We start from the raw sequence: 25,066 nt of genomic DNA, 5'->3' as shown, positions 1-25,066 counted from the left end.
TCATAGGTCCACAAGGATATTTGTGACTTAGGCCTCTGAATTCTGCTCTTAAAATCAAACTGCAATATTTTGTGTGTCAGTGGAAATATGTCAAGGGGAGTTTTTTCCACTTCCTATGCAGAATAAAGTTCAATATTTCTCAAATACTGTTTTACATGAGATTTTTATTAGCCAGATAATCTGGCAGTCAAGTTTATCAAAGATAGAGAAGACAGCTTTGGACCTTATCAGTATTGCAAAAAACAATTATTACTGCAAAGGTAGAAATAAATAGTTTATGAACTTTGATACAGTTTATGAATTTGGTACAAGTTTGATCTCTATATTTTGTTACTGATTCAAGGGAAGTTTATGTTTCCTAAAGAAAACATGCTTTTTGGAATATTGCTAGTTCTTCTCCAAAATGAAGGGACATTTAAGAAAAGAAGTAGAAAAATGTATGTGTCTCACAGAGAAAAATATTTAATTAAATGAAAAAGGGATAAACATTCAAATGTGTACTCATATTTATTTTTTCTTTATTTACTATTTTATAGTTACATTTTAACATATAAAATTATTTAACTTTAGAATTCATACATTTGATCTGAATCATTCAGCATAAAATTTTACATTTACATTGATATTGCCTTCAGTACAGTTCTTGTAGTTAAATGTTTTTATTGATATTTCTATACAATGTAAAGTTGGGTAGATAATAGGCTTGTCTTTAGCATTCATATTATCCTTTGCATCTCAGTAATCAATTTCATTATTAATAGAAATATTTCCCAACCTAATGACATTTGAAAAAATACATCTTGCTTAGTGTAGCAATGAGTTAATAATTTTTCTTTAAAGATTCTTATAGCGTACGACAGTATTGGCTTCTGGAAAAGCTTAGATGAGGTTACCAACTGGCAAACGGGGTAGACACATGTATGCATAAGGTGTTCTGCTCAGGTTGATGGGATTACCATCCAGTCTGATGTCTTCAAGAGCCCTACGTACATAACTAAAATCTTTCATTTTGCAGAAAGTGTCTTCGTGCATCTCTTCAATGTTGTTGTTCTAAAAAATAAAAATAAAAATAAAAAGCTATCAGAATAGTTGCTTGAAAGCAATGTTTTACTCTTTGAAGAACAATTCATGGATGTATTTTCAATGCCTAGAGAGTCACTTGTTTGAACCCAAGGGACTAGATGGTGGCTGCAAGTCATCAACAGAGAAATGTCCCGAGGTGGGGAAAATTTCTTGGCCTGTGCAATACTTCAAAACTGAGAAACTTAAATCATGCAAGAGAGACAGGCTTTGCAGGAGGGGCCTGGTAGAGTATAGAGCGTTTTCATTTCCAGGATCATATTGAAGAGACTTATTAACACAAATTGGAACCAGCACAGGCCAGTCCAAAAATCACGGAACCATAATTATCATCCTGACAGTTTGATATGCCTCAACCTTCAAAGGCACAAATCTGCAATTTGGTCTGTGACAAATTTCTTTTCCTCAGGCCCTCTCCCTCTAGCTTAACCTGCATCTGTAGATATACAGGGAAAAGTGAATGCTTTAGGTTTTATTCCCGTTATGTAAATTCCTCTTATCTATCTTATCTTCACTGATCTTTTGTTCTTGAAGTGAAACATTTTCAAAAATTAATTGCTACAATACAATATTGTCGAAAATTGAGACTGAAAAGGTCTGAAAATTCTTCCCTTCTTTTGCTAGTCAGAAATTGATGTGGAAAACATCCATCTGACTAGCTTTGGCGTGTAGCACATAGCACTGAATATTTAATTTACAGGCATGGGCAGGTGAAAAAAAATAGCAGGTAGAATATTTCTATAGATTTATGGAAAGATAGAAGTCAAATTATGTACAGTACACCAGGACAGTTATTCAAAGCTTTTTTGCTGTAATATGTAATAAACGGAAACATCTTCTGATAATCAAAACTGGGCACTGGTATGAGAAGAGATAAGGGGAAAGAAGCAGAGATAGAAAAGGTTAAAGGAAGAAGTCAGAAATGAAGGTATAAGTAAAAGCAAAAGCAAAAAAATAGTAATACAGAAAGATGATGGATGGGATGTCCCAGCACACTCAGATAGAAAAGTTTGCCTGAAAAAATGTTAGTAACTGAGAATGACATTTATTAAGAGAATGAAATGCACTGCTATACATATAACTAATATTTAAAGTAACTTTCTTTGGGTATCTAAAAGCATTTGTGTTGGAAGATTTGTATGAGCAGTGTGAAGGTTTTCTGCCATAGAAGTCTCTTAGACTAATGTTGGTCTTGACAGCTCTGAACCTAACTTTAATCTGTACTAACAATAAATCTATAATTTTATGTTTGAAAAATATTGTGTTACAAGTTCTAATAATTAACGCTTAGCTAAGCTAAATTTTACTTAAGTACTGCATTCACCAGTTAGCTGTATGTTTCGATTAGCTTGTTTAGTTAAGTAAGTACACTTTTGGATAAACAGGAGAAACAAAGCAAGACAGTAGTTGCCCTTTCCGGTTTTACTTACTATTTGAACATGATATATAGAGCCATTTGCATTTGTAGCCTACCTGGAGATGAAGAGCCTGGAGGCTTTCAGGGAGCGGCAATGGAATGTGATCCAGGTTATTGTCAGTGATGTAAAGATGCTGCAGTTCATGCAGATCCTAGAGGACGAAGGAAAAAGGAAGGGGAAAATGACAGACATTTTTTAAAATCTCTAGCATGTAAGTTTGAAATCTGTCACTGTAACGAGCACCGCTGGATACTAACAAATTTTGTTTCAGCATGATATGGTTGAAAAGGTAGAAATTCAAAGGCAGCCATGGACTTTCATTGGCACAGGTTGAGAACTATTACTGTTAAAGATTAGGTGTTCAGATTAAAATAAAGGAAAAGAAAATCTTTGAAATGTCTAGAGACTTAATAATTACAGCTGTAATTTTAATGATGTTCTAAAGTGAAAATACTGCCTTACCCAGTCATTATGCAGAAAGTCTTCCTAGTCTGTTTTCTTGCTTTTGTGACAATCTTACTCAATTTTGCAGAAATGTATTGGTGTTGAAGCAAGTTATAACTATATAAGAAATGACTGAGCTAAGAATAAATTTCTCATTCTATTTGAAAAGCTAAATCATTTTCTCCCTTTGCTTAGTGGAAGAAGCAGCTTCACCTGGTAATTATCACAAAAGTAAGAGATAAACTTGACTAGGTCAATAAGGCTCAGTAGAATACTCTCTTTTTGTCCCCTTTTTACACACACATTATCATGGTACCTAATTACTTCTTTGAGTGTAGTGTCCTAGTTTAATTCCTACTGACAGAACTCTGAAATATCAGGGTGAAGGTTCTTGGCAAATATGGAAGATAAACACTGAGATTCCTTCATGGCTAAAATGAGGAGAGTGCAGAAGAAAAGGGCGATAGATCAGAGTCTCAATTTGGGGGACTGATTTTTGCCCATTATTCCTATTCCCGATACCTACCTTGATTGCTGTTGATTGCTTCAATAAGATGCTGTCTTTCAAGGGATGAATTCAGAGATGTCTGGTTATAACTGCCTTCTTAGATGCAATTGAAGAGTGCATATGAGCCAGATCTAACATATAAAGCTAGCTTATGTTCTATAATGACTTCAGATTTCACATGTAATTAGGAGCAGTACATGGCTGCTTCTCCCCACCAAAATTCTTGAGGAAGGATGGTCACTCCAAGGTTTCAATTTTGCTGCTTTTCAAGGTTGAAAGAAAGTATACCAATTTAATAAATTCTCTAGCAAGCTCCCATGCAGATACATGCCGGAATAAGTTTGAAGCAGTGGCATGCATAGCTTTGCCCTTCCCCCTTGTCTAGTTCTAAGGAAACATCAAGCAGCTTTCTAGAGTTTTGCTAGTCATATGGGTAGCTGGTTCATAGATACAAACATAGTGGGCCATCGCTTGTCTTGTGTAGATCTTTGTAAAGAAGAATAAAAAGAGTTTTTGTGTCTACCTGATAGTGCTCTTACGTGTTGCCCCATTTTTATAGATTACCCAGGAGCCAGCACAGTCATAGTGCCTATAATCTGAATAGTTTTACTGCTGTAGAGCGACACTTCTGACCACAGCCTTTGGAGAAAGGAAGAAAAGATTTTTCCATCAAACCCAGACTTACTTTGAATGCCTCACTACGTATTCCATTGCGACCAAGCCTGTTCTTACTGACATCGATGAATGTTAAGGTAGATGGTAACTCAGGGAGTTGCCTTATCCTATTGTCACGGAGCACCAGCTCCTCAAGTTGGGGCAATCTCCGGAAGGCATCTTCATGGATCTCTGATATAAAGTTTGCAGTCAAATCAATCCTTTTTAATTTGTCTGCCAGAGAAACAAGATATAACAAGCATGTAAGAAAGTATTTCCTGAAAGTTTTAAAAAAGAGAAAGGCAAATGGGTTGTTTAAATTACAGGTGAAGTGTCTTTAATCAGAGCAATTCCTGACCCACTATGTGACAGGTCTCACTCTCTGTATGTAATGCAATGATCTGTATTTGAAGAGTTCTCCTAAGGAAGAGGATCAACATCTCCTTCTCATCCTGTTTGGAATGCCTGTGTCATTTTTCATACGTCTTTCAGTGAAATATTTTAAAGTTTATAGTTTTAAAATTTCTGTGTGTTCTGGAAATCTTTTAAATGGTTATCTTTTGGATAAATAACATTTAAAGTGAAATAAATATATTCTCTACAACCTTGTTGCAAATATTTCTCTGTTGTCAACATTTTCCTATATGTAAGAAATTTGATATATTGACTTTTTCCTAAAATGCACTCAACCACTTTTTCCAATCAAAAAAAGAAAATTAAACCTATATTTGGCAAAAGAGAACACTGTCTAAATATCAGTGCAGTTAATACGCGTTAATTTTAAATTATTTTTTCTGTAGCTTACTTCTATTTTGGACCTAGAATGTTTTCCATGGTTATTTTATTTTTTATTGTCATGTTAGCAGTATATTTTGGCCTAAATAAATTTTATCCTTAGTATTTATTCCTCTTTTTTTTTTTCCTTTTTTTTTTTTTAATATACCAGTTGTGTTCCTTTCCAACCTTTATGTTGGCTTAAGCAAGCCAAACCCTTATAGTTTTCTTTCATAAAAGGATCTTTGCCTTCCACTGAAATATTGTAGTAGCCTTTTTGGCACTGAATCACATGACTCATAATCAAATCAATAAGCATTAGTTACACAAAGTTAGGTCTAAAATAAAATCAAAGAGTGTGGCTTGATATTCAGGCTGGTGAGCATATAACAGTCCCTATCCCTAAACAGGGTAGGCTTAATACTTCCCGAAAAATCAGGCATCTTTAAGAATCTCAAGTAGGAAATGTGAAAATATAAGCTCTCTGAATCACTGCTTTGGGCCAGTTTCAGGCCACAAATTGGTTTGGATTATCAGTTTTCATTTACTGAAGATTTTTCTAGCATGGAGGGTGCTGGTCTCTTCTCCCAAGTAACAAGCAATAGGATGAGAGGAAATGGCCTCAGGTTGTGCCAGGGGAGGTTTAGATTGGATATTAGGAAAAATTTCTTCACTGAAGGGGTTGTCAGGCATTGGAACAGGCTGCCCGGGGAAGTGGTTGAGTCACCATCCCTGGAGGTGTTTAAAAGACACATAGATGAGGTTCTTAGGGACATGGTTTAGGGCCAGAGTTAGGTTAATTGTTGGACTTGATCTTGAGGATCTTTTCCAACCAAGATGATTCTATGATTCTGTGATTCTGTAAGTCTGGAGTAAACCAATGAACATATACTTTAAAGATAAAATTTTAAAGTAAAATTCCTTTCACACAGACACTTTGCAAATATTTGAAAGTATGTCTACCAGAGAACTTGTCTTGTTTAGGAAAACAGTACTTTCTAGTATGTTAAAAATGCTCCATGAGGTTTGGGGTTTTTTCTGCCTTTCAAAAGCTGATTACAAGTAACAGCAAAAAGATACATGGATGGTGTTATTTCTAATAATTCAAAAATTTGACAGAGAATCTGCATTTGAAGTACTGACCTTTGTGTTCATAAGTATCAAACCATTTTTCCATATGCATTTATGTGTGTAATCCTACCATTATCACACATTGCATAAAATGAATCACTATGTCTTACATTAGTATGAGCCAGAAATAATAGAAATGAAAGCTAATTGCACCAATTCTACTCTCCATACTTAAGTTAGCAAAGTCATTTCTGTTGATCTTCCTGATTCTGTTGTAGCGTGAGTAGAAATACATGGTTTTCTTAGGGAGCGGTGGAACAGCATCAAGTTCATGATCATCACAGTAGACTGTGGTACCTATGCATGTACACAAAAGGCAAGTGGGAAGACCTATCAAAGAATTTAAAACAAAACAGTTTGTTTAAAAAAAGTAGAAAAATATGTTTAAATTACTACAAGTAAATGCTCACCTAAGCACATAATTCTAAGATTTTGTCAGTGATAAATTTCATTCCCATTCTGTTTTGATCACCACATCACACAATTGCAACAACAAAGTGATTAAATTACTCTCAGGACTATTTTTTTCTCTCTATGCTTATTAGAAGGTCATTTAACTTTTCTGATATAGTGTTTCTCAGACTATAACAATAAAATATTAAGTGATAACAGCCAACCGAAGATCAGTTTCCCCCTAAGCTGGCAAATGTGCACTTCCATCAAGATGGAGAAATAACAGCAGATGACTGAAACTTGTGATGATTTCCCAAGTTTGTTTCTGTGAATAGTACTTCCAAATAATTTGTAAAGAAATTAATATTTTCCTACAGAGCTATGGAGAAGAACCTCAATTTCCTTTGCACGTTGTTTAATTACATTTTCTGATTCAGAAATTCAGCATAATGAAAAATTTCTCTCTCAGTCTGAGTTAAGGTAACTGGAAGAACACATAAAACACTTGGTTACCACTAGAAGTTCATGAAAATGAAAAATCAATTCAAGTCATCTCAGTCATAAAACTACATGAATACAGGAAATTCAGAAGTTTCTTTTGATGATACCATTCTAATTTGGTGGTAATTGTGACACTGAGTGGTTTGAATGTAATTTTCAGTAAAAAAATTTACTAGTTGCTATGTGCATTGCATTTTTTATACGTCTTTTCTTTGATTATGTGAATTAATCAGCATATCTGTTTCTCAGCTTTTATTCCCATAGAAATACTTTTCTGTTTCATGTTTTCCTCATCCTTGTAACAGATGGCTGGTTGTTTTTTTCTGGTTACTTTATAAAATAGCAGCATAATTAATGAGTATGAAAACATTTTCCTTGCAGATTGTTTTTTTCTCCAGATCAGTGGTAGCTATATGGAAGATTTACCTTCTTAATCTGTCTCAATTACCAACAGGCAGAAATAACTAACTGAAGGGCAGGCTATATATGTGGTGACTTTTCAGGCAAGGTTAAATAATCAGTGACTCTTTTATTTGAGAACTGGGCATCCAAGACTGACCTATCTGGAGAGATTAGACTGTTTTTACAGTTTCCATAACTTCTTCCACAGGACATTTTAAATTAGCTACAGGGAGCAAGCCCAACACAGGGAAAAAATAAATTGTCACACCTTGAACCATTCCAGCAAATGTAGGCCTAAATGAATGTAGTATTTAGGATGGCTGCTGTTTTTTCAAAGTATTGCAACATAGTACAGGAAGAGAGTTTTCCCTTTCTGTCCTATTTTTGATCTTGGAGGAGCAGTATTCATCACCCATGGCTGGTGTAGACTGAAAAAGGACAGAGGTATGGGAAGGATTCAGAAAGATATCAACAAGAAAAATGGACTTGTCTTGATATTCCTGAGTTTTGTACTCTTCTATCCAGTACCAAGCCAAGAACAGCAGCAACATCTGACATGAAAATATGTTGCTAAAAAAAAATAAAGATACAAATAAGATCTGATTTGATATATTACAGACTTGAGCTTCCCATGCATAATTGTAGTTGATGCACTAGTTGATTTGCATTCAGTGCTCAAAAATGTTGACAGATACGGAATTCATAATATGTAACTTTTGTGTGAAATGTTTTGTAACATCTTGCAGCTTTCAAAAGTGAAGGAAATTGTGTGAGGTTTTTTTCTGAACCATCCTGAGAAACTATTATTTCAAATTTTGTTTGCTTTGACACCGGTGTATTTTTCTTTTTTGCCTGGTCAAGGCTCACTAGTAATATGTATAAAAACAAGACTAGGAATGATTAATTTCACTGAATACGCAATTTTGGAAGCATGAGTTCTTTTTCTTTTTTTTTTTTTTTCCCATTTGTTTTCTATGGCACTCAGTTATAGTGTGAGGCATAGTAAAAATAGACTTCTCCTGTTTTCGTATGTTGATCATACAACACAAAGACCCATCACAGCAGTGGATAACTTGAGTAAGCCTCAACTACAAGAGTTTAGAGTAGCTGCTAACAAATGTTAGTTATTAGCATCACATGTTTGTGTGGGAGAGGGACAGATTGTGTTTCCCCTGTGAGATGTAGAAGGTTCTTATTTCACTATAGCTAGTCAGAACAGAAAATCATCTTCACCCAAAATTTCTAAATAGTACCCTTTTCTTAAGTTTCATAGTTTTAAATTTTCACGGTCAGAAATTCTTCAACAGTTTAATTATATTTTGTATGAACACATTTATGAAAATCATGTATCAAATAATTATAAAACAAAATGAGTTGGTAATGATATTAAAATCTAAGTCAATTAAAAAGTAGTGGTAGCATTTGCCAACCATTACCAATTTTTTCTAACCTTCTAAGTGTTTAAGTTTTAATGAAACTCTATTTGAAAATATCTTCATTAGCACACATTTTTGTAGAGAAATAGTGAGGAAACATTTTGACTAGGCACACATCTGACTTCAGAGCATTCAAGATAGACATGTTATACCTCTCTGCAGTAGGGCAGGCACAGAAATTATGTACCTTCTTTTCAGTAAGAGAGGTAGACATTCATATACAAGCAAAGTGGGCTCACTCAAAAGCAAAGCTACACATGCAAAACTCATTTCTCTTCCCTACTAACCATCTTGAGTTTGGGGTCCAAGAACCCCAGACCCCTGTGCTGAAGACCCATCAATTAATTTTGGAGTTGATGCTTCCTCCTCAGGTTCTTCTGTGAGTGGTGCAGAAGAATAACTCTCTTGAATTATAGAAGGTAGCGCTGTCCCAATCTCTGTCTAGGATAAATTAAGAGGGAACAGGAAATATTACTGTTTGCTTTCACTGGCAGCTGTTTCTCTTCAAGTTATTCATATTCTCCCACTAGAGGTCATATATGTTCTGAGGTTTAGTTCTTGAGCTGCATTTTATTCAGCAGCTATAATGAATTTAGATGATGTGTAAACATTTCATGAAACTCCAACACACTTATTCACTTTTTATCTCAGTGTGATAAATATTTTGTTGTATGCACACAGGTATGCACAGTGCATCTACTTCATTAGCTTTTTCCACATTTATTTAAAGTTAAGTTAGATTTGTGATAAAAATTGATATATTCTGTGTGACAAATGAAAATTTTCTCTGAAACATCAAAAAGATGCAAGCCATTTGACCACAGAATTGTAAATTGTACCAGCATAAATCCAAACCCAAAGTAGCTGTTTAGACCCTGTTTTAAGAACACTAACATGCTTTAAAAATGTTATTGTCTAAGAGTTCTGAATTCTAAGTTCACATACTACTTGTGAATATGGTGGCAGTGGTTTTTGTCAATTTTTTTTCCTAAATCTTGGTAACAGAAACTAGTGAATTTTATTATGTTTACTCTAATTCCAAAGACGCATTCTGTTGATTTTGCTATATGACAACTTCAGGATAAAAATGAAGATGTATCGATTTTCTTGCCTCACGTCACCCTTCATAAAAAGAGTATTGCAGACTTTCCAAGCTTGTTGCAGAGGGGCCTACATTTGTAAACAGGCAGAGTGGTTTATTGTAATCACCCAGGCACTGAGAATCCGCTCCGGTTGTGTGATCTTTGCAATTTACTTTACCACTGTATCTTGATTTTCCCATGTGTAATAATATTGTTTGACCATCCCAGGATCTCCTTTGAAAATTGACATTTTGTTTGTTTGGTTGGGTTTTTTTTCTTTTTTTTTAGCTCTCCAACAATGAATCAGTGTCCTTACAAGGCTTCGTACATCTGAAGTACTGTTTTAAATTTAGTCAATACATCCACCCCTGTGGATGCTGCACCCCTGTGCTGTAGTTAACTCTAATTAGCCTAGACCTAAAACATGATCAAAAGTAGGAATTTTGTCACAGTATCTTTATCCCAAGTGGGAAAGCACATAAGCCTAAAATTATGCTTTTATGAAGATTTTCCCCCACTGCAACCTTCTAGCACACCACCACAATAAAACTATTGGATCTTGAGTTTTCCTCCTGACCAAACATCTGGTTTGAGATCAGCCCCTATCTTCTGCTGACTTTGCTGTCCACATGGAGAATTGGTTGTTGAAATCACTCACACTATTGCTCATAAATTCTAAAAGACAAGTAAAAGTAGATGGCATCCAAACTGGACAAATGGTAATGATTTTTTAAATTAGGCTTCCTACATAGACCATACAAGTTAAAGGAACTAACACAACTGAGATCTAGGTCCCAAGCACGAGCAAAACTTTTGCTATATTCTAATCTCTGTTTGAGTCTCTGATCTTAACTGTGTAATATTCAGCAAATAGAGTTATTTTTGTCTTCTTATTACTGGATAGGATAGATTTTAAATATATTTATGTGAAATACCTATATACATTTGTATGCGTGTATATATGTACTGAAATTTGGAAGAAAATACTCCACACTTCATAATAGACTTTCTGGATCTTGCAGTGTAGCTATGTATCATTACAAGCAGTGTTAATCGTTTTGATCATAGACTGCCTGAGAAGATCTAAATAATCATCTAAAAAACACTTTTTGCACAGAAATAATTTTCTTTAAGTCATGTAGTGACTGTAAGTTCAAATATTTTGCACCAATTAGTTTCACTGAAGGCAGAGAATATGGAAGCAATGAAAAACCAGGAAGCACTCTGAACCTCACAGACTCAGATTTTGCCAGAGCACACTATAGGTTCTCTGTATATTCTTCAGTTGTATTCCAATAAGCCGTAGATACAATTAGTAAGTAGCTTTATGGATAAAAATGCCCTGATACAGTTACTATGACCATAACTTTGCAAAACACATTGTGATCAAGTGAGCAAAATGAACTTCAGGTGAACTATGACTGGGTAACCTGTTGGTATAAGTAATAGCAAGGATGTACCTTGTTGCTTTGTGCAGACAAATACACAATGTTCCCATCTGCAGCACTGACAGTAAGACAGCTTAACCAGGAATGGACTTGGGGACAAATCAAAAGAAGACTTTGGGAACAGAGGAAATGGGACAGATGTTCTCCAAATGGAGGAAGCCTAGAGGGAGAGGGGCATTCCAGACTTTTATTGACCCAAGGTAGTACTGCACTGAAGTGCTTGCACATGTGGTCTACTTCTTCACCAGTTTTACGGAAGTCAGATAAGAGTCCCTGTTCTGAACTTTGGAATAAAATGCAGAGATTTTGAGACCTATCAATGCCTTCGTATGCATCTTTTGTGGCAGTTCTACTGAAAATAACATTCTGGAGAAGAGCATTTTCAAGACACAGTTTGTAAATAGGCTTCAGACCTCATGTTCCTTTCAGTTATTATGGGATTTGGGTCATCTACACTGACTGCCACTTTTCTGAATATTTGAGGGCATACTCCATGGAATTTACTAGCTTGGGATTTGTGATTTGCTTTATGCTTTCTCAGATGTTCTTAGTGGATTAATCACTGTGGCTGTTGGGTACCAAAGCAGAGGTATTAGCTTCCATTAAGTCTGTTCTCTTTTATTACAGGGCATTATCTACTTTTCAAGATGCACAGTTGAAAGCCTCCCCATAGTTTCCTTCCAAGTGTGCTAAATCTGGGTTCTAGAGAAATTGTTCCAAGCAGTTAGCATCACTACCTATTCAGTCTGTTTCACCAGTTGTGCATTTGTGACTGCCATAAAAAACACCAAATATTACAGTGGATTTTATGGTGTTGCCATTTTTACACTGGTAACAGAGTAGGAGTTTACTGATACATGTGTATTACATATCAGACTCAGAGCATGAGCTGTACGTAGGTTGGACTTGAACCAGTAACCTAAAGGTAAAAGTCTGTTTCCAATTATCGGTCATCTGGTCCATGCAGCTTTCTATCTTCTACATATTTAATAAATCACGCAAGATTGTAACAAGACAAAGATGTTACTTGGACTATATGGTGTACAGAATGATCCTTCAACTTCCAGATGTTTGTTTATTTTTGGCAACATGCACTTTACTAAAAAACTGAAGCAGAAATGATTCTATATCACTTAATGGTATAGTCGTCCATAGGGTTTTTTGGGGTTTAGGGGTGAGCTTGTATTTCCTTTGCTACTCTAAGTAATATTCTTTATGAAAAATGACAAAGTAGGAAGAATATTGTAGAGAAATACAATAAAGCATGTTCCTCTTTGCCAGTAGTTGCAAGTCTTCAAATCATAGTCAGCCTTCCAAGATGGATTTAATACATGGCAGAAGAAAATACTGAAAGGGAAACACATGACATACCTTTAGCCATCTAACTATGGGGTTAATAGTTAACCTTACTTTGTCATTGGAATCAATCAAGAGATTTAGAGAATAGCAGTGAAGAATATTAGCCAAAGAGCATGCTCTAAGCGAAGTAATATCTTCCCTAAGATTGCATGGAGTATTTACTTTTTCCCCATCCTATATTTAGCTAATGTGACTACGTTTATAAATGAAACTCCTTAACGTGCACGGCCAATTTAGAGTCACTTTTAGACCAGGAAGTTACAAAACTCAAGAGCATGGAAATTTGAAGGTATCAATAAGTAATAAAATACAATTGGTAAAAGTCAACCAGTCATCCATAGGCTAGGCATCTAGTCTATGCTAGCATTCTTTCACAGTCAGCAGAGAACAAGATGAAACTTCTAAAAAGCAGCTGCAGCCACTGTCCACAGATGATGCATTTAGGATGGGCTCTTTGGGTATCTATCTTTCACCATTGGCTGAAAAGGAGGCGAGACAAATGAAAAGGTTTTTAAGACTAGAAATGGATCAGGAGACAGAGCTTTAAAAAAAAAAAGTATGAAAGAGTATCTGTGGGCTAGGAGTCAGTAGGGGTGGAACAGAATAGAAATGTAGATAAGAGTAATACAGAAAATAAATAGATTTAAAGAGGTAAATGACAAGGCTGGAAGCCATCAGTTGCCACATTTTACTTCTGAGGTAGTGTAATTCCAGTGGCAGATGTTTCGTCTATTGTTTTGTATCTACATCTTTTAGGATCAAAGTTGATATATTACATGTAGTAAGTTTAAATCCACAGGAGAATCTGAAGAGTGTCCTGTTTTAGTGCTTCTTTCACTGCAAAACATATACTTAAAAACACAAACAAAAGTTCAGAACTTAAAAAGAGACATTATAACCTTGAAGAGCCAGTTGTACCACACTCTAACCCATCAAAAAGAACTAGTTTCCCCCACAGCTGTTTTGAAACTACCCAAGTCTTATAAGAAAATGTCCAATTATGGTAGAGGTTTTTGGTTTGGTTTCCTTTCCGAAAGTGGCTCTATTTGTTTCTTCTTGAAGTTTGCTTTTAAAGTCTTCTTTCTTCTATTGTTCTATCTTAAAAATAAAGAGATCTGTGAGCCATTGCATGTTAATGCAATAACTACTTAGACTGCAAATTCTGCAGTTCAAATAAATTATAATTTTCCTGTACAGAGCTACATAAATAAGTTGTGTGGAGAAATTAGTGTAATAAAACTCAGGGAGATCTTGGGGAAAGGGAAGGTGATATTTAAAGAAAAAAAATCTAAATAAACTGATTTTATCTAATCACACTTGTTCTCTCATGTTTTAATCACTTATACATTTACGCCCACATACTCCCACATACCTAAATGTGTATGCCTGAGTGATCTGGCCAGAAACACCTGTGTTCAACACAGAAGACAATGGACAAAAGCTACTGAGTCCTTTAGGGACTCTGGGGTTCTTCTTGACAAGCACTGAAGATTAACCTTTGGAAAGGATTTTATCTTCTTTAAGATTCACCAGCTGTTATGGGGCAGTCTTTTTCCTCAGAGTCTGGGATAATCTAGCATCCATGAATCTTATGCCAGGTTGCTGCCCATTGACTCCTTTTCCTCATTGGGAATGTGACTTTGTGAAGGATGACATGGAAAGGCATGGTATATATTGTATAGTATACATTGTATTCTACAACCTTATTTCCTGTCTGCTAGAGGTAGGTTGAAGGGTCTTCACTGACAAGTCATCTGTGCTGTGATGTTATCAGGGTGCAGAACCTTTGATTTTGGCATAAACAACACATTTCTCAGTTATGCTGCTGGGAACAATGTTCTGGAAATGGTGCAGTTGGGTACAGTGTTCTTCATTAACAATGCAGGCCACTCTTTTAATCCTTTAAGCATTCTAATTTTTTTAAGTTATTTTGTTGTTTCTGCTGGGTCTTACACACATAAACACGTAATTTTCCACTCATATTTCAGTCAAATCTATGTTAACATTTAAGCTACAGAGCTCTAGAACTGTAACCTAGTTCTCTAGAATTGAATGTCTGTGGATTCTGCTTGGAAAATATAGGTAGACTCTGAAGTTCTTATAATTAGTCCTAGAAAGAGAAGCAGTTTTTTTAGCACCTTTACCACAGAATATCCTAAAGCTTCTTGTCTCAAAAGTAAGTGTATCTATGTCATGTCTGATTTTAGCTGAGTAAAAACATTTATGCTGCACAGCATTCCTACAGAGATTTTATTTACTAATACTGTTGTCTGAGATTTAGGAAAGTCCATATAAATGGAGCTAATCTGGATTTCCATGAGTACAAATGAAGTCAAAGTCTCATTCCAGCACTGTCTTTGAAATTACAGATTTTATTCGTAACATTCTGCTTTGAGGGCTATGTAATATACAAGTTAGCCTACAGCAGATGCTTTTCTTTGGAACAGTGCTAAAGTTTTGCAAGATATAAAATTTGAAAGAGAAATATGGCAGTTTTAGAAATCAGAACAGGGCTCTTTGCACTATTATAAAGCACAAAAGGACTGAAAACTAGCCCCAGCTATTTAACTAAGATTTCCACAGGAGCTCTTGCTGATCCAAACCACAAAGTAGAGAGAGAAAGCCAGACAAGCAAATTTGTAGGTCGCTCAGAAGGGCAGAGTATCTATCAGAAACTTTGTCAACCCTCAGACCTGTGATAAAAGGCTGCCTCAGTTGAACTTCCAGAGCTCACCATAAAGGAGGGTTCAGGGCCTCAAGCATGTTTCGTCATGCAGTCCAGGCAGACCCATCTCTGCTGCAGCTGAACATGCTTTTGCACAATCCACCAGCCTGGCTTTTCTGAAATGCACTGTGATTGTTTTGAATCCGAACTACAACCAAATGGTTGAACTACAACCAGATTCACTCGGTTCAACTTCAAACATTGAATTTAAGTGTCCTATTTAGAAGCTTAGTCTTGTGACACTCCTGGTGCAGTCAGTGGCGGAGGAATTACTTCCTGAGGGTAGTTTAGCACACATACGTTATGATCAACGTCCTGAGATGCCTGTCCATCTTCCTTTGGCTGTAAAGCAGACGATACAGACGCAACCATCTTTTCTACTAGACATCAAGGCCAAAGTCTGGTGTCAGATGTGCTCTTCCTCCCATTTCTACAGCTTACAATGCAAAAATATTTCACATGATTTGATCTAATCCCATACATGCCTGTAGCCCACAGTGATAAAGACATAGTGCTCATGAGGTTCTGTATCTTCAGAACTAGAGAAGTTTCTAATAGTTTAGGTTCGCCTTCACAGTGTGGACTGTTATGCTACATAGAAAGGTCCTGTCAGTGTAAGATCAGTTAACATTTAGTGACAGGTCCAGGATGCTAATATAGTGCAAGGAAGAAAGTGCTGAGGACAGGAGCATGGCTGTGATGCGTTGCCTGCCACTGGGAGGGACATTCTGCATCACAACAATGGGCATTGCTACACAACTCTAAAAATAAGGAACATCAATTTTAAAAAAAAAAAAAAAGAAGAGAACATTTTTTCCTGCACTTTAATTTTTTGTACTTCCTATTTTTTCCTGAACATGTGGTCTGAACTCTACATCCAGGATCGATAGATGCAGCTGTTTTATCCACAGCTACTATTTTCCCTTCTATTAATAAAAGCTAAGTCAGGAGTGGGAGTTAAAAAGCAGAAATTGGAAGCTGGTTCAAGCTTAGATCTGTAAAGAAAGCCAGAGCCAAAACCACTGTTGAGAAACAGCACTCAAAGTAAATTTTCAATCCCCATATTTCTGTGATATCACAATAGGGATTGTGCTGCTATGATATATATACAATATCTGCAGTACCGTTTATATACTCTTTTATTAATTTAAAAAAAAACAAAACAAAACATGGTACAAGTCATTAAAAACTATAACTATGCTGGCTCAACAATCCTTGTGGATCCCTTCCAACTCAGGACATTCTATGATTCTATGAAATCTTTAAGCATCTAGCAAGGTACAAGGTTGCATTGAAGTATATAGGGAAAGAAATTCAGTGGAGTTTTACTTAGCTAACTCAGGTGCCTGATACATATTATGCAGCTAAGAATTCAGGCAGAAATTTGATTAGGGCTTTACGATTGTGCATGTTCCAAAGAATTCGTTGAGCTATCTGTCTGAGACTTAGGACTATTTGTGTATGGAATGAGGCATTCCTGCACCTAAGTAATTCAAAGAACCCATCTTCTAAGTTTTCGCACCTGTTTTACTCCATTTCAGTTCCGATGAAAACAAAGGTGCTGGTTCTCCATTCATCCAAGAAGCAAGAGAGCTGAGATATAAGTTGCTAGCCTGAGGAGGCTGGCACCCCAAAAATCTCTTTCCCAGGAGACATCCTAGCCACTAAATGGTGGCCAGAGGCATGTTTGGATGAGATGTTGAAACAAAGTCAGAATACATCCAAAGATGCAAAATTCGTGGCAGGAGAAGAGAACAAGCCATAGGAAACATGATTATGTAGACTAATATGAAAGGAACTGAGACCTGGGACCTTTTCAAAACATTATTGGTGTCCCACGCGTTAGACAATCACTAAATATGAACAAAGATAGCAATTAGTTAGAGTCATAGCAGAACCACAATACTCCCCACTCTGAGCTGTGTACCAAACCATGCTCTGGGTCCTATTTTGATTGTCTCTAAAATGATTATTATCTTAAATGTTTTTTAAATTTGATAGAAATGCAAATGTAATTTAGCTCACAGTGTTCACAAAAAATACATAGCTATGGGTACAATTTCAGAATTTGGGGTAATTTTCTAAAATATCTGTATCCTTGTTTCATACCCCACATCAGTAGGGATGAAGCACATTACTTCCATCTGGAAGAAATGTCAAAACTGGAAGTCTGGGGGAAAAAATAAAGTTTAAGTGACCAGGGAAATTGAGGTAGCAAGTATGTACTGTAAATGGTCTATGTAATCTCACTGTGGAGTTTCAGCTGTCACTGCTTTCACAGGTATTTCAAGCATTGTGATAGTTACTCTTAAGCAATGAGCCCCAGCTGGACCAATTTAGGTGTCTTCAGACCAGGACAACTACTTTGAGAATCTTACTTAGTGTGAGGCAAGAAGAAGGATGTAGTTACTCTGTTCAGGTACCCAATGTGGTACCCAATGTCACACCCAGGATGAGTTTTAGGTGCTTAAGAATGTCTTGGCCAGCATACTTAGTCTTTATAACATTTCAGGTAACTAAGCAGGTGAGATGAGCTCGTCTTGGATTGTTGTACTAGAACGTAGGGACTAACATGCTATTTCAAATCCTTCCTTTTTTGTCTTATGGTATTTCTGCTATTTGCTTTTGCTATACAACAAAACAGTCTAAACATCAGTCAGGTATTTCATGACTACTTTTTATTCCACAGAAATGTTCACCCTTTGTGAAGACATCTGTACAGAAGCATATGGAATCAGTTATGAACAGCCAAGTGAATGTAAGAGCTGTAGTCAAAAGCTTTCTAAAAAAGTAAAAAAATTCCTATTTGGGGATAAAGCTTGAAATGGTAAATTTAATTATCAACTTTGTCATTATCTGATTTCTACATTGCTTTTACCAATTAATAAGTTTTTTTAAAGTGTATATGACATGTTCTGAAAAGTCATTGCATATCCATCTTGATATCTTATTTAATCGGATACCTGCCACAAAGAGAGAAACAGCAGTGTAAGCCTCTGTCAACTCTGCAGAATGGCAGGAGGGAGTTCTTGCACAAGATCCATCTTCATGTGTGTTATGGCAACAGCAGAGAAGCTTTGTGCGCATGCGCACATATATAAGTGAATATGTGTGTATAATTAAAGTTCTGATTTTTGTGCACACACCTGAATGTCCTATTATCAGTTTCATTAAAATTCAACAAGCTAATCCAGGATCAAATATTTCACAGTGCTTGGTTCTGACTGTTTTGTGGATCATACTTTCCAGCTCACTTCTGTGTACACTGACCCATGCCAACCTGTATTCAACTCCCTTGTTTTACTGCTTATTCAGTGCTAGGATAGCTCCCTTCCTTCTCAGTCTCACTGATAGCCTATTTTATTCATGAAAATGTTTTTCTTATGCCCCTATATTTTCACTTCTTATTTTTCTAACTCAGATTTTCGTACCTGAAGGAAAATGGTCTGGTTATATTTAACAGGCACTGATGATTTTATTAGACATTAGAGGTGATGTATACAGGAATCTCTCTCTCCACAATTTGTTCTTCTCACACACTAACAAAGTTTTAGTTTCAAAGAGGGAAAAACTCTGAGCCTTCTCTTTTACCAGTGAGAAGCTTACACAAGAATGCCTTTGACAGTCTAGATTGATTGTATCAAATTTAAAGGAGGAAATCTGTCTTTGTATATTTTTGCAGAGCAGCTGGGACAATGAAGACCCAGTCTTGACTGTGGCCTCTGGATCCTATCATGATATAAATATTCATTGAAAAAAGATAATGGAACTTTGTAGAAAAGAGGCAATGCAGCAGCTCATTTTTATACTGTTGTAACTGTCAGATTCAGAAGACAGATCCAACACAAATCGTGTATACTACCTTACAGTGATATTCCTTTGCAGTCTCTTTCTCCTTTAAGAACTTGGAATGTCTTCCTTGATAATAGGTTTCTCTTTTACATTGCTTTTTTTTTTTTTTTACCATTATCTGTGAAAGAGTTGTTAGTGTTCTTTCTGAAGTCTCTATACACTATTTATTTCTGAGTGATCTATTACTTAAGGTTTTTTCAGTAACAATTTCCTTTGGTTGCATGTCTCACTCACCTGGGAACTTGGAAACCACAGATTTTGTAGTCCAGGTTTGACCCATCTAATACATGTCAATGCACAGCTTTGGTTGAGGACTCAGTGCAATCCTCCCAAGAAATTCACAGCTACAAGTATTTTCCCCATGCAAAATCTTTGCACTAGAAAATGTGTTCCATGTACACTTATTGAATATAATTAAAAGAATGCAAGAAATTAAACAGATCAGCTGATGTTAGCAGGCAATGCTAGACAACCTCTGATTCCCATTGTTAAGTAACTTTCCAAACCTTAAAGTTACTCTAAAATCTATGATAAAAATGGGCAGATTTCAAGTGGAAAAATATCGAAAGCTGTTGTCTAGATAAAAAAATTGTCAGAAAAATTTTAACAAGCCAATGAATTGTGTGTGTGTGTACACACAGACACTTCATTTTTGGCATACATACTTCACAAGCAAAAAGAAGACAGCAGCAAGAGAAAATGTTATTTTGTTTGGTCGTTTTGTGTTTTCCCGCTATTTCAGAAGGCTAAAGACATGATTCAGAGTTCTCTAAAAGGAAATGGCGGCCTTAAATCAGGCCCTAAAGAGTTACTGTACACAGGGTACATCTAATGAAGGCCTGCTGTTTGTATGAGTCTCTGTGGAATTGCTCATCATTTAAGCTATGCATAATAAAAACTAACCCATGACCTTGCATAAATACTGGGTTTTACACATAGAGCCACTTGTGTATTTTACATCTTTATGATAACAAGATTGTAGGGAGGAAAGTCATAACCACAATCAAGAAACCAAATGTGTTCTGTTTAAAACTTTAGTGATTTCAATGACATTCAGTGTCTAGAAGATAATTTGCAACACTGAAGTGCATGTCTATTAAAGCTGCTTGATTTCTACAGCACTGACCACTCTGAGCTTCCCGAGTACAGGGTGGAACACAGTAACAGGAATGTAAGCAAAAAAAGTTTTGGCTAAACATCTAGGAAATAAAGACTCTCACAGAGAGATCCATCCGTATGCAAAGTAACATTCCTTCCAACTGCTATGATGGATGACCTTCACTTGATGACTTTTAAGAAGACTGTCTGAAGAGCTCAGTAATGGGAGACAATCCTGCTCTGGAAAAGAGGTTTACAAGAGGAAATGAAAAGACTTTTTGGACTCTGCATATTCCATGCTTCCATAAAGAAAGCAACCTGTGATAGCATCTGTTGTATCTGTTCTTGTCAGCTACAATATTGATCATTTGGAATTTCCGTTCAGCTGGAAAAGAACCTCAGTAGCTTTGCCTTTTTTCTGTCTTTCGCTCAGAAGCTTGGAAAGAAGCCATCTCAGGCTTCATTGTCATAGGACCTCACAGAGAGAGCACAGCACAGGAGTCTCACCTATCACTTGGTGCATTACTAAGAAATCCATTGCTTGAATGAGAAAATCTCTATCGTGAGGCACATATAAAAGACCATCTCTCATTTGTCGCAAGGAAGCCACTTTTGTAGGTCTGATAAAGACTTCACGTTTAAGAGCAAAGGAAGACAGCAACTGTGATTTATTAGTCAATGTGAAATAGAGAGGGCACAAGTATCCCATGACTAAAAGTGGATGTGACTTTATCAGGGAAGAAAGATCAAGTGCGTGGGTTTATAAAGTGCTTTGATTCTGTGTGGCACAAGGAGGCAAGGCCAAAGGCAAAGTAATTTATTTAGAGCAAAGTTCTTCTCAGTCCTTCCTAGATGAGAAAATGTATATCCAAACTGTAAAGTTCTGACCTTAGCGCAAACTTTGAGATTATTTTTATCTCTTCAGTTCTCTGGTTTTGGTATATATTTATTCTTAAATTGTCTCTGTCCTTTGATTTCAAAGCTGCTATCCAATTTTGATCTCACTTTGATGAAAGTTCCTGTGCCTCCTACTGCAATCATGAATCACTCAAAGGAAAATATTTTCATGAATCATGTACTGTAATGTGAAAAAAAGTACTAAAGTATTATATGTAATAGCAAAACCCCATATTATTTAAATGTTATATTTTCACTCTAACATCTATTGCATGCAATCCTGAATAATACTGTGCATATATCACCTTCAGGGAAGTAGTGCCCAGCAGAGTTAGATTAAAATTAATGTAGATTTTTAGTAATGCAAACAAATACAGGAACATAAGAGGAGAAGGAGGCATTTAAGTCAACAAATGGAGTCCCTTGCTTGTACAGGCAACGTATCTTACTATCTCATATGATAACAGAATTTCAACAGTTTTTCTTCACTAATCTTTCTTACTTTCCTGTTTTTCAATTCAGGTGCTTTCCCTTTTCCTCTTTACTAATTTCTGCCTGCTTTCCTAACAGAAATATAAACCACTAGCATTTATAGCCTGAAATACTTGTATTGAACATATCTATTATAAAAATAACCTCAGGAAACAGCATTTTACAATCTCATTTAATGGGGACTGCTGGATGTCCTATCCCACCTGCCTTCATGCCTTATCCAGACAGATAAATCATGAGGACAATCTCCAACAGAATTTGTGGCAATGCAAGGAAACCTGAGGGAAGCACGGTAGCTTTCACCTGCTCTCAAAGATTACCACAAAAAAAAAAAGAAAATCAGGAAATATTTTGGCCACATTTGTAGATTAGGGAAAATGTGAATGAACTATGGTGTGTTATTAGAACAGAAAACTGTTGATCAACCAAAGGCAATAGCAACCACATGAGTGGATTTGTTTGATAAAAGTTTTTGTGGCCAACAGAAACTCCTCAGTAGCCACTCCCTTTGTGCACTTTGGAAAGATAAAATAAATGAAGTTCTGTTTACCTCTAATTGATCAGACTGCTCATTTTCATCATAGACAAATGAGTGAGGCAGTTCTCCAAGCGGTATGTCATAGAACTCAGAATCATAAATTAGGGTATCAGTGATAGGTGCAGCTCCAACAGACTCAAAGATAAAAAATCCCAGAAAAATATTTGCAAAGGTCTGCATTCTGATATCTTTTCTGAAAGAGAAGAAAATGAACAAAATGTGGGCACACTGGTATCTGCAAATAATCTATGAAAATTTAATCTCACAAATACAGTATTTACATGTATGAAACAATTACTCTGAATGGATAACTCTTATTTATTCATGATGATCCAATGATATATCCTGTTCTGCTTCTTGAAGAATCCCTGGATCTAAGAATTTCTGCAGATTGCTTTGGCCATGCTGACATTTAGATAATTTTATGAAAGATCTGTTGAGTTTCATTGGTATAAAAATAAACTAGCTTTAATGACAAAGTACCTGAAGAGGTGAAAGATATATACGCATATTTTCCCCTTTCATCTAACTTCACCTATCTCCACTGCGCTATTAGAGTAAAACTTTTGAGAAACTAGTCAAAAGGTACATTATTATGTTCTGTCTATCACAATAAATAATCTTTTGAAACATACAACAATGTAATTTTGTCTCTCTCGTCCAACATTTAAAAAAAATAAAGAAAATAAAAAAAGATTGGAAAACATGAGGGCCTCTTTCTTTGTTGTCTCTATATAAGAATAATCAAAACTCTTCTCACTGAGTAGTTGTTTTGCCAGAATATAATTTTAATTGGTAGAATGGTGTGGCATATTTGGACCATCACTTCTGCAAGGGCCTGGGGAGCAAAATAAACAGCATAGCCCTGTGAGTGACAACACTCTGCTTTCCTTCATTATTCAATCAACACCATTTTTGAAGTAGTGAGAAATGGTAGTATAGTACAGTTATCTCTCTATTCTCTTCTTGGAGAACAGAATTCTAAAATCTAAGTGTTCCACAGTTAAAAGTTCCATATTTTAGCAAAATAGTAGAAAACTCATACTAGGCTTGAATATTAGAGTTTATGCATTCCTTATTCCTTGTAAGTCGTGGATTCACTATTACCTTACAAGGTGCCTGACACAAGGCTCTATTCAGCATTCTTTACTTATAGCTTGATTTAGTTGGCTACAGGTCCCACTAATTTCACCAAAAGCACAGACAGTGATAATTAGCAGTGCATAAGTCTGATAAATTCTACTCCTGATGTGATGCCATAATGCACACACACTTATATATTTCATATTTAAACTGTAGCTACTTAAAATAGATTAAGGATAAGAAATGCATGAGATATTTTTTTGAATGTGTGTGCTGAGCAACAAGCTGAATTTTAGCTTCATGAAAAGAAGTCTTTATGAAGCTGGTTTAGGCATGAGGATATGAAATTCCTCTGGGGATGGTCAGCAACACAAGGCGTTCATTTTTCCCTCATTTACTTTATTCAAAAAGACTTTTCAGCTGCTGCTGAGAGAAGCTTGAGTCACTTGGGTTTGTATCTGAGAAGACTTAGTTGAATTGCACCTTTCAGTATCAGCTTCCAATATTACTAAAGGTATTCTGCTTCATTACAAAAAAAAATGAAACTATATAAAATAAAAATGCAACCAATCTCTGAAATAAACTCAAATATACTGGAACTTGTTTTTTGCTGGTTTTTCTTTTTGTTGTTTTTGTTTTGTTCTCTGCCTTTATGTTTTCTGCTGCTTCTTTTTGACAGGACTGGTTTTGGTCTTGCTTTTCTTTTGCATATCATTTATCCCAAATGATTCAGCTATAATGGATGTTCTCTATTGACACAAAATATAATACTAACATATCGGGTGTAATTTTTCCCTGAATAAACAATTTCTAAGTAAAAAATTACTTATTATTCAAATTCGTTTTCATTTCACACTGCCTAGAAATAAAAGGTTTTTGAACGGTATAGGGCTTGATAAGTATTTCATTTTGTAATTATACAGACAAACCCAGCAAATATAATGAAGATATCTGTGAAAAAAATTATTTACCTATGCCTATAGCATCTGCACTAACTTGCAGAGTTTGCATGTCTTTCTACTTCCTTTATGTGTAATATATTGGAACACACTGTAATGATATTGGCATCTGCAGTAGCTGCAAGATCAAATATCTTGGTGAAGATTATGTACTCCTCTCACAGGAAGGAATTAAGACATATCCAAGGAGAAATAGTCTCCTCAATCTGCAGCCTTTGAATCAGTATTATGCATGCTAAAATAAAACAAATACTGTAAAAATATTTCCAGCATTAAAAATCCAATTAACTGTTCTAAGAGAGAAGTACCAAAACTTACCTTTAGCTTCCAATCTCTCAAATGGGATGGAGTTACTCAGAATGCAGAGCCAGTGGTATTAGACCCTGACCAATGGCAGTGGCATTCTGGGGCTGTGGGAGGTGGTACAGCCTCTACCCTCAGCTGGAGACCTCAGCCCAGGGAGTTTCTTGGACTTCAGTCACCTTTATATTTGATTTTCCTGAATCGAATTTTAGCAAGGTCAAACAAAGGTTTATTGTAGCAAATGACATTTATTTCATGTTACAGCTTTTTACCCCTTCCCTTCAAATTTCTTACTGCTCTTACCAATATACAAGCATACCAATAACACTCTCAGTTGCATTCTGGAAAATATCTTTTGGGTCTTCTGATAATATAGAAATGCATATTTTCCAATGACCAAAATCAAGGCTTCAGCAAATTGGATTACATATGAATATTTTTTCCTGTATGTAACACTTCTATTTTGGGACTCATTGTGTGTGATAACAT

The 25,066-nt window shown here is 35.8% G+C and overlaps 1 protein-coding gene across 1 annotated transcript; it reads right to left on the bottom strand.

Moving 5' to 3' along the window:
* Nucleotides 1–879: 879 nt before the first annotated feature.
* On the bottom strand, nucleotides 880–24,648 carry EPYC (epiphycan). The gene is made up of 7 exons (XM_065658038.1): nucleotides 24,593–24,648; nucleotides 22,245–22,425; nucleotides 9,029–9,182; nucleotides 6,181–6,339; nucleotides 4,136–4,338; nucleotides 2,554–2,649; nucleotides 880–1,050 (listed from the first exon to the last, which is right to left on the bottom strand). Exons 2-7 carry the CDS (start codon nucleotides 22,410–22,412, stop codon nucleotides 880–882), a joined length of 951 nt encoding a protein of 316 aa, XP_065514110.1. The 5' UTR covers nucleotides 22,413–22,425; nucleotides 24,593–24,648.
* Between the last annotated feature and the right edge of the window lie 418 nt (nucleotides 24,649–25,066).

Source organism: Caloenas nicobarica, chromosome 1, assembly GCF_036013445.1.
Source record: "Caloenas nicobarica isolate bCalNic1 chromosome 1, bCalNic1.hap1, whole genome shotgun sequence".
NCBI classification, from domain to species: Eukaryota; Metazoa; Chordata; class Aves; order Columbiformes; family Columbidae; genus Caloenas; species Caloenas nicobarica.
The sequence above is the reverse complement of the archived record's forward strand: the minus strand, read 5'-3'. Positions and strand labels throughout refer to the sequence as shown.

Excerpts from the sequence above, each read along its gene's own strand:
- EPYC (XM_065658038.1), bottom strand. The coding sequence starts at position 22,412 with ATGCAGACCTTTGCAAATATTTTTCTGGGATTTTTTATCTTTGAGTCT. Across the intron at positions 2,650-4,135 it reads TACGTAGTGAGGCATTCAAA|GATCTGCATGAACTGCAGCA; the intron begins GTAAGTCTGGGT and ends TTCGTCCTCTAG. Across the intron at positions 1,051-2,553 it reads TCCAGGCTCTTCATCTCCAG|AACAACAACATTGAAGAGAT; the intron begins GTAGGCTACAAA and ends TTTATTTTTTAG.